Source organism: Centruroides sculpturatus, unplaced genomic scaffold (genome assembly GCF_000671375.1).
Source record: "Centruroides sculpturatus isolate CEXI.00-Female unplaced genomic scaffold, Cexi_2.0 scaffold1079, whole genome shotgun sequence".
In the NCBI taxonomy this organism is placed as follows: domain Eukaryota; kingdom Metazoa; phylum Arthropoda; class Arachnida; order Scorpiones; family Buthidae; genus Centruroides; species Centruroides sculpturatus.
In genome coordinates, this window is record NW_019385267.1 from 222,212 (window position 1) to 237,428 (window position 15,217).

Consider the following 15,217-nt stretch of genomic DNA (forward strand, 5'->3'; position numbering starts at 1 on the left):
TTTGGATGTTGTTGCTTTACTAATCCTTTTTAACCACTGATCCATTGTAGGGCATTAAAAATAGTAAAAATAATTTGAGTAGAAGAAATGCTTACGGTAACAGTAGAGCAGCACAACCTTACTGCACGTGTGTAACTAACCGATAAAGCCAGCCATCACCAATGTTGCCAACTCTGAATAATCTAGTCTGGCAACACTTGCTGTCAGTGGGAATTCATTGATGTTATAAGATATGATATGTACCAATTTCTTATGTTACGATTAAATGTTGCTTTTCAATGTAGCTTCACGGAACCCCTGACCTTGCTTCATGGAACCCAAGGGTTCCGCGGAACCCACTTTGAGAACCACTGGTCTAGAGCATGGGTTGTCAACAGTTTTTGCCCTAGGGCCGAATTGGAAAGAAAACTTTTTTCACGGGCCAAACCAGAGGTTGTCCTAGTAAGATTTTGAGTTGGTGTGAGATCTCATTGTGGTGTCATCCCATAGAGACTAAATTGTACATAGAGATTACAGATATATTTTTCACATTATCATGCTTTATAAACATTCTACACTGTACTTAAAGAAATTTGTAATGGAGGGTTAACTCACAGCGACTTTTTTTTTTAGGCATCAGAATTTTTCATCGAGCTATTCGGACTTCAGTAGCTAATGTTGAAAGATTAATCGCAGGACGCATAAATTCATTAGACGGGCCGAATGTTGGCCATGCCTGGTCTAGAATTTCTTTCACTATTCCCCACTGACATTCCACAGCATTTCTGGTTTCTTTCTAACTTTTTATTGCATCTACTTATAATTTAAATGTGTATATTGCATATTGCCTCTTCCAATTTTTGGTCTTTAGTGAGCTGTGGAATTTTATGTATAGCAGCAGTTTCTGGCTACAACTGTTCAAGAAATTCTGAAATCTGAAAGTTTTCACAGTGACACACTGCAATATAAGTTTTCCAGCAAATTATTTAGGGAACAGATGAAAGATGCAAACTAGTAATATCCTTGTTACAAGTAATTTACAAAACTTGGTAGACATTCCCCATAAGCAATGCACAGTCATATTGCTCAAAAACTGTGTCAAATAAGCTTGGGCTACCGAACTAAGAACAGGTTTGGCTAAAGAAGTTAGTCCAGAAAGGGAAGAGGAAGAAAAAGACAAGTATAAGAATAGATACTTTAAACATTGAATGGGAAGAGCAGAGAGTTGGTTGATCTTATGCAAAGAAGGAGAGTAAACAGCTTGTTATATAAATGTCTACTAGGACAGATCTTATTAAAATGACCAAGTGAACAATAAACATTGTTTGTTTTCTCTGAATAAGTTTTCCTCAATTGCAAAAACCGAACACCAATACAATAAGATCTGTTCTAGTAGATATTTACAAAACAAACTGTATAAAATAAGGACATAAAGGCATATGAATTAAGGAGCATGAACATTTTGTGCCTTTATTTACTTATAGAGCACTAAATTGGCCTCTCTTTATTTCTAGCCTTATTACACCACTACATGACATCAGATTAGCCTTAGAAAATCACTTTAATAAGAATTCATTTTGGACCTTAAGTCCCTCATCAGCTTGTTCGACAATAAATGATCATGAAACTGATGTTAGCACATTTACAAAAAGTACAATAAAATTATGACGATTGGTAAAACAACTATGATAAAATATTGATTACAGATGAGAATTTCCGGGTGTTTGATTTAAATTGCTGATTCGCCACATTAAAATTAAACAAGCAGTAAAAAATATGTACGTAATAAAAGACACTGTTAAAACAATAAAATAGAATAATAAACTGATACACTGTTAAAACAATAAAATAATAAATATATTCAGTGTTAAGACAATAAAATAATAAACTGAATCACTGTAAAACAATAAAATGATTTGAAGCACATTTTAGAATCAATTAGTGCTCACAAGTAAATACAAACCTAGACAAGAAGTGTATCATAATATTTTGTGACTGCAAGAGACAAAATGGAAAGGAAATAAAGCTAAAGAACTTGGTGGGTGAAGGGTACAAACTGTTTGCAAGTGGAGCAAATGAAAGAGGAAGGAATGGCATTGGTAATGTAGTTGATAAAACTCTAAAAGACAGAGTCTGTGAGGTTAAATGAAGGCATGATAGAATTACTAGTTATGTAATGCTGTATCAGCATGTAGTCGGAGCGAGGCTGCTTGCACCTTCATTTTCTAGATTATGAGGGAAAAAAGAGATAAAATCATTTGTTCTCAATAATATATTTGATTTCTATTGTATCATTTAAAGATACAAATATAAGGTCAGAATAAGCCATTAATTAATTGCTATGTCAACGTATCATGAAATTCTGTCTATCACTATGGGCCTTGGACTTACAGATTGACTCGCAGCAATCTTTATTGTAACTGTTTAAAAATACTGTCAGTTATTTTTTTCACTCAACTGAATGCAACTTAAGTAAGACTGATAGCTATCTCTTTTTTTACCTATATCTATTTTAATTTTTGGTAGAGTTAATCCCTGTGATTTATGTATAGTCATTGAGTATGCTAAGATAAGGGAAACTGTCTACGAGATTGCAATATACTGCCATCGTTTGAAGAGCATGTTATGGGGATTATTGGAAACAGATTACCATAGATGAAAGATCCCTGATAGCTATAAAATTCCACTAAAATAAACAGAGGAAGAGCTGGAGGGCAAACATTAGGAGCATATATAATCTAGCGTATAGTTCCTAATGAACCATTGACAAGACCTTCTTGCACCCATAGGTTGACTCAGCATGATTCTGGCATTAACTGAGAGATTCAAATATTTGGAGAGACCAAGAGCTGAGTCATCTTTGGATGAAGGCAGGGCAATATCTGAAGTGTTTTCAGATGCTATATAAGCAACAGGGCACCCAGTTGACTGCAAGTAGTCTTTGTAGCTTTAACTTGCTCGTTTGTTGGATATAGCTCTACTGCCATTTGGAACTGATCAAGTTCATCTCTGGATAAATAGGCTCAATAAATAGATACTGCCACGTAGGATGCAGTCTTAGTCAGCTCATTTTGATCTCTAATACAGTAATACCTCGACTTACGCTACCCCGACTTATGTGAACCCGGAGTTACGCAATTTTCAAATCTCGTCGATTCGTCTTTTATTTGAGCGCAACTCTTGATTACTCACTCCATTCCACACTATTGTTCAGCTTACATGTTCGGACATGTCGTGCAGAATCGACACATAGCTACAATTTATTTTGTGTTATTTATTTCTGTGTTTGTTATATCTACGGAGACTTGAGAGACTCTACGTGATGTTTTCTTGTAACCGTGAACGAATCAAAAGATGAGATAAGATTAACGAGAACATTTATTAGCTTACATACATCCCACTTGGATTTTACATAAATTGTGAAATTATACCCCGACTTACGCGAATTCAACTTACGCGGTCATCGCTCGGTCCCACCTATCGTGTAAGTTCGGGGTATTACTGTACTGAAGAAAAACGTGACCTTCGTTTTGACCCCTATCTCCAGTTCTACAAAAATGGTTCATTTTTCAGAATTGAAATTTTAATCAGTTCATCCTTGAGAGATGATGAGTCGCCCTAGAAAATTTCATCACGATTGGACAACTCATTCTAGAGTTATAATGTTGACAAGGGATGCATGAAGTCAAGTGTTAGTCATCGCTCAGCTTCGCCTTGCTCCGACGAGTGTTAAGTTGAATGTTGGTGGAATTTTCATTACAACTCTGTGTGTGTATGCTCCTCAGCCAGATAGTGGACAAGAAAAGACAAACTTTTAAACAGATTTCGACTAAGTTATGTGTGTTCCTGTGGACAAGAGGTTAATCTGTGAGGGTGATTTAAATGGTCATGTTAGGAAGAGGAAGAATGCAGAAAGAAGAGTTCTTGGGAGGTGGAGTATGGGAGAAAGACTAGATAATCATGCTGTGGCTTTTGACCTTGCGCAAGTTAACACCTACTTTGAAAAGAAAGTGAATCAGCTGGTTATGAGAAAGTGAATCAGCAGCTCGTACATACATGAATGGAGGTAGATCCAGCCAGATTGATTTTTTCTTGTGCCACAGGAGGCATCTGAGTGAAGTGAGAAACAGTAAGGTGTTAAATGGAAAAAGTGTTGCTGCATAACATAGAGTTCTTCTAGTGGATTATGACTTTCTATGGGCCATTGTATGAATTGTGTTAGCCAGATTGAACAACAATTAAATGGTGAAAATTGAAAGAGGAAGAACTGAAGAAAAGTTTAAGGTAAAAGTTTAAAATAAATTCAGTTCCCAGATGATGTGTAAACATGGTGGCTGCTGAATAGTAAGTGCATTCTGAAAGTTGGAGAAGAGGTTTTGGAAAAAACTTCAGGGAAGAGGTCACCAGTAAGAAAGGAACTTTGGTAGTGGAATGATGAGGTACAATCTGCAGTTAAACAAAAGAAAGAGGCAAAGAAAAGGTGGGATTTGATGGAAAGGCCTGAAGATAAAGAAACTTACCATTTGGCAAATAAAATGATTAAAAATGTGGTGGCTATTGCAAAATCAAAGGCTTTAGAAGAGGCTTATAAAGTTTTTGAAAGAAAAGATAGGGAAAGACAGTTGATGAAAATTGACAAAGCAAGAGATAAGGCATTGAAAGATTTTACCTCTATTAAACTGATTAATGATGATAAAGGAGTGGTATTACAAGATTATGAAAGGGTCAAGGAAAAATGGAAAGAATATTTTATAAATTTATTGAATGAAGAAACCCCAGAACTTTATACAAAAATGGAAAGGCAAATAAAGGAGTGGAGCAAGATATTAGCAGAGAAGTGGAAAGTGTGCTTAGGAAAATGAAGATGGGGAAAAATGTAGGCACTGATTGAATTCCGCTTGAGGCTTGGAGAGGTTTGGGTAAGAAGGGAATTGATATCCTCTTGGACCTTATGAAGAAACTCTGGCAGCAGGAGAAGATTCCAAATGAATGGAGGAAGAGTATTCTTGTGCCAGTCTTTAAAGGTAAAGGGGATTTACAGGATTGTGGAAACTACAGAGGTATAAAGTTATTGTCCCATACTATGAAGATTTGAGAGAAAATTGTCAAAAGAAGGATTAGACAGGAATCTGAGATTGAAGAGGAACAGTGACTTTATGCCAGGAAGGTGTACGACTGATGCTATCTTTGCTTTGAAACAGCTAATGGAAAGGCACAGGGAAATGCAGGAAGATTTGCATATGGTGTTCATAGATCTGGAAAAGGCTTATGATAGGGTACCAAGGCAAGAGATATGGAGATGTTTGAGGGAAAAGAATGTACCAGAAAAATATTTTAGGCTCGCCAAGGAAATGTATGAGAGAGCGGAGACTCAAGTTATTAGTAGTATGGGCACTACAGAAGGGTTCTCCATTAATGTTGGTTTACATCAGGGATTGGCCCTTACCTTGTATCTGTTTGACCTGATAATGGATGCGTTAGTGTGTGACATGAAGTGTGAGGCTCCATGGAGTATGCTGTTTGTGGATGATGTATTGTGTTGTGTGAACCTTCTCAAACCAAGGCTGTAAAGAAACTGGAAGATTGGAAGAAAAGGTAATGAGAATTAGCAGAATTAAAACAGCTTACATGAGTCTGAATGTCAGGGATGAGTGCAATATTAAAATCCAAGCTGTGCTACTCTCTTTCATTTTGAGTTTTAAGTATCTTGGGGCCTTTGTTGAGATGGGGATAAAATTGAACTCAAAATTGCAACATAGAATTCAATGTGGATGAATGAACTGAAGGAAGCTGAGCAGTGTGTTATGTGATAAGAAAGTTAGCTGCAAGCTGAAAGGTAAATTGTATAAATCTGTTGTTAAACCTGCAATGTTATATGGGGCTGAGACATGGGCAATAACCAGAGCCCAAGAAAGAAAGATGGATGTGGCGGAAATGAGAATGTTGAGATGGATGTATGGAGTGTCAAGGAAGGATAGAATAAGGAATGATTTTATTAGAGGTTCTGTTAAGGTGGGCCCCTTGATCAGGAAAATGCAAGAATATAGATTGAAGTGGCTTGATATTCTTCATTTTTTCATTCAACAGCACTACATAAATGCAAATCAGAGGGATCTCCTGAGAAGCCTCCTCTCCAAGATACTCTGTGAGATGGTACTCAGATCTTTGGGAAATCATGATTTTACCTAAATATGATGAAAGCATTGCACTATATGCAAGATACATAGATGATGTGTTAATAATATGGAGCCAGTAGCCCAATATCAAACACTTCGTCAATGATATCAACACCAACCCACATGGATTAAAAATAAAACTGGAGCAAGAAAGTGCAACATATGAGCACTTCCTGGATGTTTTGCTTAAAAATAAGGGCTATCATCAGTGATTTTTATAGAAAACCAACTTAGAACCATTCATACCATTGATGTCCACAACTTGATCAACTATAAACTGGTAGCATTCAGGGCTCTTATCAGAAGAGCCCACACTGCACTGCATGAACATGCAAGACAGAATACAAGAGCCTAAATACATTAAAGAAATCGGACACCAATTTGGATTCAAACTTTGAGCAATAAAAAATATAATCAAGAGTTGCACACTATGTAAGAAAGAGGTTCAAAGAAAGGCCACACAGACAGCAGGAGAGTTGCTACAGGAAAGAAAATTGCAAAAGAAATCCTACTGTATACAGACTACTGCTGAATGAGAAGGAGCCTATAAACCCATTGTGCATTCCAGGTATTTACGACATACCAATCAAAAACAGTAGAGTCATGCAAGACCCGTACTACATCAATGCTACTAGACAGTCCTTAACATCAAAAATTAAAGAACACAAAGACAGCATCCATAAGAATAATCCTACTACCACATTAGTAGCTTACACGATGTTCAATCTGGAGTCTATCTCAGTAGACTGGTTTGGGCAAGAATAATCCAAAAAAGTACAGAAGCTTTTATTCTGTACTTTTTGTACTGTACTGCAATAAGATACTCAGGAGTTTGGCAAATATACACGACATCCTCAAGAGGGCAAAAAATAAACTATAAATAATGTGACACAATATCCGTTGCATAAAAAGCATTAGTAGATTTGAACTAAAATGATAAAGTACAGAGGTGGACAATAGCATAAAATCTCATTTATAAGTTTACGAGTTATGTATGTTATCAGGCAAAGTTATTTTATTTCTATTGTTTTTGTTTTTATACATTTTTATTTAAGTCTGACACATGACATATTTGTACAGCAAAATCTTTTGTCAGTTTTTGGTTTTGGTTGTTATATTGATATTTTTAAATCTCTGTAGAAGTCCGATGCACACAGTTCAATGTTTTAAACCATTAATATTTGAAATGCAACTTGTTCCAAAGATCAGCTTTTCTTATTTTTAAATTTCAATCTATTTTTCTATCCTGAGAAAGGTTGTTTAAAACAACTGAAAACATTAAAATTAAAATCTTACTACATTTTTAAAGGTATGAGTAGTAGTACTGTAGTTATTTGTAAATATTCATCACTCAAAAGAATAAAAAAAATTTACAATTGTAACAGTTAAATGCCAAAAAAGTTGTCTCTGATAGGACAGAGCATCTACAAAGTAGCCAATGGCAGCAGATTGTACAGATAGATACCACAATTTTTAAACCTTGATAACTTGCTCATTATCGCCCATAGAAAGAAATGATTTGGAATGTAATATTCCTTATTAGTGCTTATGGTTATATTATATGGTCATGAATAATTTAATGCATCTCAAAACAGGAAATTAGTAACAAATATTCAAGATAAGAAGTTAGCTTTCAACTAAGTGTCTTAACTTCTAGAACTTTGATTAATTTTTTGGGTAAGCATGTTGTATATAATTTAAATATGGTTAATGGATAACTTTATCTTCAACTTCAGTTTTCTAACAACTAAACTATGCTCACAAAATAAAATATTAAAATATATGTATACTTACTAATATGTACATATATTTTAATATTTTAATGAAAAAATAAAAACATATATACATATATAACTTTATAACTTTTTGACTTCCTGTTCTTTATATATACAGTACATACTTGCTAATTCAAATAACCAATACAATAAATAGTTAATATTAGAGTGCTCTACATTACAAAATATTTTATCACCTGCATATTTTGAGTTACTAGCAAACATTTTTTTTTCTTGTTGCTAATGTTGAATATTCATAACTGATCATTTTGTCTGAATAGAAAAACACTCTCAGAAAACATGTTATTAGATCTGTTGATGACTCTGTAATACAAGGTATATTCAGAAAGTAAGTTCCTTTTGTAACTCCCGTGAATGTGATTGCAATTGTGGACATGTGCATTAAGTCTGTTGACAAATTAGCAAGATATTGATGTCATTTGCAGACAATAAGTTATTGAAGATGTTTCATAGTTTGTGTTTATAATGCTCAAGAAAATTGAGATGCCCTTCATGTGTAAAGTGCATGCTGTAATTTGTTTTTTAAATGCAAAAAAACATTAAACCAGCAGAACTCCACCAACAAATTTGTGATGGGTGGGTGACATTTCTATGAAAGTGTGCACAATGATGAATGAAGTAGATGCCTATCTTTGGTGAATGAAGACTTATTGCATGCAGTTGAAAAGAAAATTCAAGACAATAGCTGTTTCACCAAATTGTCTGTCATTGAATTTTCCACAAATTTCTCATTCTTTACTTTATAAAATTATGTTGAAAAACTTGCATTTCTGCAAACTGTGTGCTTGCCGCATTCACAGAATTGCTTACAAATGACCACAAAAAGAAATGTGTAAGCAGTTTATTGAAATTTTTAACACACTCAAAAGATCATGTGCACAGTGTTTTGAGACCAATGACAAGTGTTCATGTGGATTTTAACTGAAAAAATAATAATAATAATAAAAATCAATGCTAATACCTATTGTGAAATACTTAAGAATTGTGTTGCACAATACAGAATAAGTAATGTGGTACATTACACCGGGATTCATGATGATGCCCAGTCCCACATTGCAAATGTAACACACCAATTCCTGACATTTTGGCTAAGAACAATTTCCTCATTTCTTTATAGCCCAGACTTGGCAGTTAGTAATTTTCATCTCTTTTTGCACTTAAAATCTTTTCTTAGTGGTAAGCAATACAAAATCATCAACAAAATCAAAGATACTATTACTGCACGGTTTGTTTCTCAGGTATCAGACTGATGCCTGCATACAACATGTGCTCTGTTATAACAGTGTCTAAACCAGTGTTTCTCAAAGTGGGCAATAATGCCCCCTTGTGGGAAATGAGTAAATCTAGGTAGTGCTTGAGGCAGGGTATTGAACAGTGACCAAAGACAAAATTGGGGTCACTGAAAGGTCAGCCGTTCCCTTTTCTCTGTTAAACCGATAAGAGGAAACATTGTGTTTAATTGTTTCCAGATGTTGAGAACAATGTACGGTAAGGGCACAAAGTGTGAGATTCATAGAAAAGTTTTCCTGAGAATATTTCCAATCCTTTCTCACACAAGAAAAAATGGGTTAGGGGATGTTGGGTATATCTATATGGAACATAGGGGGCAGGGAATCGAAAAAGTTTGGGAATCACTGGCCTAACCAACAAACATGACTATGTCGAAAAATAGTATAGGTGTGTATATAAAAAATTACATTTTATTTTATAATCAATGTGTGTGTTTTATTTATTGCCCAATGAAACTTGCTTTCTGGATATGCCTTGTACAATTTTTTTACTTCAATAATTTCTTATTTTTAGAAATAAATGTATTTTAGATAATTTACAATTTTTATTTTAATAATTTTAAAATAAATTATGAGAAATACCCAAATATTTTCTACCAGTTTTCAAGTTTCTGTTACTTGAAAAAAATTACAAAAAATATTTCATAATTTAAACATATTCAACTTTAAAATAATATCTATAGTTTCATCCATTTTTATAAAAAGTTATATTTTAAAGTATTCCAAAATTTTAGTAGTTTATTAAATAATACATAAAAATCAATTACTTTTGTACTTATTTAAAATGACTAATTTATATTCAATAATTCTATTTATTCTGTAAACACAAATAATATATCAATTTTTCATTTTTACTAAAAGGTATTTAAAAATTTTATTAAATTAATTTAATGATATACTTACGGTAAGACTAACAAAATTAAGAAATTTTTTCAGAACTTCTACCATTACATCAAACTTCCTTTCTGGCATTTTTTCTTTCAGTAGATTCGCATATTCCTATAAATAATTTTAATTTAAATAAATTTATTTACTAAATAATCACCAGATAAACAGTCTTCCTTCTAGAAGTCAAGTTTTTAAATGTATTTAGAAGTTATTCAAAACAATTTTAAAAAATGTAAGTTTTAATACTAAGCAATGCTGTTTTTAAGATGATTTAGAATACACCAATTTATTTTAACTTCATTAATATAAAATCAAAGTAATTAATGAAATTAATTAATATATAAAGTATCATTACTGTATAAATTTATAAACTATTTTTTAATCAACCATCTCATAAAATAAATAAAACAAGACAAATTTTTTCTTAAAAATTTAATTTTCTAGTCTTGTAAAGTTATAATTAGAGACTGGATTTGTAACAATTGCTATTTTTTCTGCTCATAGATAACACTTCACTATCCACAGATCTTTTACTGGACATGACTCTGCATGCTTCTGATAAATTCTATTGTGCTATTTCTGTCCTTTAGTTACACTTTGTTCACTTTTCTATAAAATCTACATGTGAATATGATCTTATGGAAGATATGGATTAATTCTGTACTTCCTTATTTGATGGCACTAATTTCATTAATCATCTAACATGTAGATTCAATTACAATACTTTAAGAAGTGTTGTTGAAAAGTCACTGTATTAATTCTGCTATACAATCATAGTGTTAAGTCTGTCAGAAGAATAATGCTTAAAGCAGTCTCTTAGCTGTAAAATACATCAATGAATATTCCTATAAAATATAAAATATGAAGTGTTAACCTGATGGAAACAAGTTTTTGCAATGTCTATTAAAAAAAGTTGCAGATGACAAGAAACACTAAAATTCTAGTATTTTTAGTTTTTATTAACTAATGTCAATTTTATATAAAGGAAATGTAAAATCGATATACAGGTAACCCCCATATAACACGGGAGTTACGTTCCAAAAAATTGCCATGTTATGCAAATCCGTGTTATACAAAACAAACAACTAGTGTGAAAAGGGTTCCAAAAATTAAAAAACATGCTGTTAAATCCTTATTAAAATCAGATTTATTATTCACTTTTTTCATAGGTAAAATACTTATTTATTATTTAAGTAAATATTTTATGAAAGGATTATTCATTTTATATGATGATCTCAGCATGAGCATCATCAACTGGTAACAGGTTTTGGGTGCATTCCTTAATAGCAGTCGCTCTGCAATGGGAGTGCGCTGCTGTTTGTAGGCATTTAGGAATGACGGTGAAAGAAAGGTGGTGGTGCCTGCACTATTGATAGTATCGTGATGGAGGAATCTATAATTCTAAAATGAGCTTTTAGAGGCAAAGGAAGTGTCCCAATTGTAAAATATAACCATTAAATGGATTATTTGTTGAAAGAGCATTCATAGTAGCCACGAAAACAATTAGAATGCTCGCGCAGAGTTATGCGGAAGTATAAAAGAATGCACCCTTTATTACATTTCATGTTGTACAAGGATTTTACCCAATTCCCGAACCGTGTTAGAGTGAACCTGTGCTATAAAAGCACTGTGTTATACAGGGATGTTCCCAATTCTTGAACTGTGTTACAGTGAATCCATGCTATGGAAGTGACGTGTTATATTGGGGTTACCTGTATAAAGATTTTAATCAATCTATTACATTTCTTCACATGGCATAATTTTCTGATTTCTCAGAAACATATAAGGCAATAATCCCTCTTGCAGAAATGTTCAAATGATGAAGTGTTAAAAGAAAATAAATATTTTGATAATTTTTTGTCAGCCTCTTCCTGTAGCAAAAGTTTTCAAAACCTTTCCAAAACAAATCTCTTCAGTGAAAGAATTCTTAGAAAAATATACAGTACTTTTAGGAAAACACAAGATAAAAGTATTCTATGTAAAAATTATTTGCTTGCATATTACAAAAAATTAAGGGCAGCAACAGAAAATTACTACATGTATTTATACATTACATGATGAATTAGGAATCAACTGACCAGAAAGGCAATACTTCTGAAAATACAAATAGTGAATGTCAAATGTTTAAAAGCTGGAACTTCTTGGATAAAATCATACAAACACACTTTTGTAAATAAAACAACTCAACTTCTTGACACCAGGAGTGAAATACTAAATTCAGAACCTGTTACTGGTGTAATTTGTGTGAAAAAATCTCTTTCACAAACATTTTCAAACTTTAGAGATAGTTCTTCTTTAGGTAAAGAAATTCCATTGGAATGCTTCGAAAAATGGAACGTGGATATTCAAACAAAAAACCGAATACTCACATAACGGAACTCACCGAGATGGGCATGCAAATTGGTGCACAGAAGTTGGTATTTAAAGATTGCTGTTTATAAGGGCCTGCCACGCTAGAGAAAGATTAAGCTCATCTTTTTTATTTATACATGTGGTCATGCGGTTAGCCTTGTAGATGTATACAGCTTCTAGCCATTTTAGATGCTCTAGGCGGGATGCAGAGACGATGACTTCAGCCTTGTCGAATTCCAGTTTGATATTGGGATCAGATGCAAAGGTGGCCAGGGTCGTGGTGTATCGCCCGTGTTGAAGGTCTGCTTGATGTTCACTTATTCTGGTAGCCAAAGAGCGCTTGGTTGAGCCGATGTATATGAGGCTCTCGTTGCATCTGTTATCCTTGAGCGGTACGGAGTACACACCGGGAAGTCTGCTACGAACCAGACAATCCTTTCCATTTCTGAGGATCTCAAAGATTGTGGGACATCTTCTATAGGCTATTTGTAACTAATGTTTTCCGTCAATCTTAGCATATATTGCTTTAACATGTGAGTTAAAGGTGACTGGAAGGCGTAAACAATCTTCTGAGTTGGTGCTAGTCTTCGTACTTGTAGCAGGTGCTTATTGTGAGCATTGATGTCGCTCAATTAGACGGTGTGTTAGACCAGGATAACCATGCTTGGCTGATATCTTCTTAACATATTTTAATTCAGTGGAAGGGCTTGCGTGGTGGACAAATGAGAAAATGTCCTTCTAATGAGAGTATTGAATGCTGCAGCCTTGTAGGTGAAGCGGTTGCAGGAACACACCGATATGTACATAGAGGCGGCATAAGGTTTACAATATACTGATGTGAGAATTGTGGATCCTTCTATTTTAATGTTTATATCTAAAAAAATGGGCCTCAGTATTGCTAGATTGCTCCACCTCTAGGGTTAAGCTGTAAGGATTATCATTAACTGCTTGTACGAAAGCTGAGATGTCAGGTATTTTCTTCCACAAGATGAGAAAATCGTCCACATACCTCCTATAAAATAAGATGCTTGGGAGGAATGGTGGCAGGTCCTTATAAATGGCAATCTTTAAATACCTACTTCCGCGCATCAATGGACATGCCTGTCTTGGTGAGTTCAGTTATGTGAGTATTCGGTTTTTTGTTTGAATATCCACGTTCCATTTTTCAAAGCATTCCAACAGAATTTCTTTACCTGAAGAAGAATTATCTCTAAAGTTTGAAAACGTTTGTGAAAGGGAGATTTTTTCACACAAATTACACTGGTAACAGGTTCCGAATTTAGTACACCTTTTGTACTTTTCCAGCAATAACTTTGATCATAGAATAAGTGTTTCTGGCCAATTTAGAATGCAACATAACTCTTTCATCTTAGGAATGACTTCTAACCCAAAGCAGGTATGTACATTGGGCTGAAAGCATTTGTTCTGTGATTAAAGTTATTGCTGGAAAAGTACAAAAGATGCATTTGTAAGATTTTATTGAATGCCAATTCTCATTTTTTAAATAAGATATAAGAATATATTAATTATATTGTGTGATATATTCTGAATACTAGGACATCGTGTGACCTTGTTGTATCGTGATAGAAGCAATCCTTGTACCTGCTGGCTAAGGAGTCATGATCCTTGCACTTGCCAACATGGAAAGGCAATTCAAGAACAAAACAATTCTCATGAATTGCTTTGTTCTTGTGTTTTGTTTGTTTTTTTTGCACCTATTTTCTATTATGTGTATACAATGCTGTTTTTATTTTTGACCCCTAGGCCTATATTCCATTAGGCATGCTCAGTTGCATCAGTGAGCATGAACAGTGTCAGTTTAACTCTTCTGTGTATCGAAAACCTCTCAATCATATTTTTTACATTTAAATGGACCCTTGTACATTTTTGGATTCCTTATCTCAAATAATGGAAAATGGCAATCAAAATTGGCCCATTAAATTTTGAGAACAAACTCAACTCTATAGTGAAACCCACAGAAGACATGTTGGTGGCCTTGAAACATTGCATTACAAAGTCGTGCACGCTCATAAAACAACCTTATATCTCAAAAATGAAGTCAGGGATCCCCATTTTTTATTGCATTTTTGGATTCCTCATCACAATTAATGGAAAATGGCAAAGTTTAATCAAAATCAATCAAATTAATTTTGAGAACAAACAATTCCATAAGCCTCATAGAAGAAACTTTGCTACCACTCCACCTCAATAAATACTGAAAAACTTATTAACAGGAGTATTAGATTCAGCAGAGATTAAACATCTTTACTTAGTTGTATATACACAGTTAAAAAAATCATAAAACAATTGGCAGATTTGTTAACTGTACTTGGAAAATTATGTTTTCAGGTACATCTTTTCTGAATTGGTTCATCTTAAAATAGTATGAATACTTAATAGTGTTTTGCAGATGCTAAATAAAAATCTTATGTTTTATTGCTGTTAACAGATTCTGCTCCATATATATCAATATAATAAAATCTAATACTCTAAAAAAATATTTTCCCTTAATTAGATGTATGAAATAACAGCCCTGTTAAGATGAAAATGTAATTTTCACATTTCATGATGTCAATTTTTTCCCCCTACATGTTTTTCACAACAAAATCATTTCTTTTTACTTTTCATGTCCTTTATTCACTTTTTTTTTTTTTTTGACAGAATCACTACAGGTATACCTCGACTTATGTTGTTCCCAATTATACGTCGTTTGTCAAAAAACTATATGGAAAAATAA

The 15,217-nt window shown here is 33.6% G+C and overlaps 1 protein-coding gene across 1 annotated transcript in view; it reads right to left on the reverse strand.

The window, feature by feature from the left end:
- Positions 1–15,217, reverse strand: part of LOC111636889 (wings apart-like protein homolog) — a 53,254-nt gene that overhangs the window by 3,775 nt on the left and 34,262 nt on the right. The window contains exon 4 of the mRNA XM_023382281.1: positions 10,144–10,239. Coding sequence (XP_023238049.1) covers positions 10,144–10,239 — 96 coding nt within the window. The remainder of the gene's footprint in view (positions 1–10,143; positions 10,240–15,217) is intronic.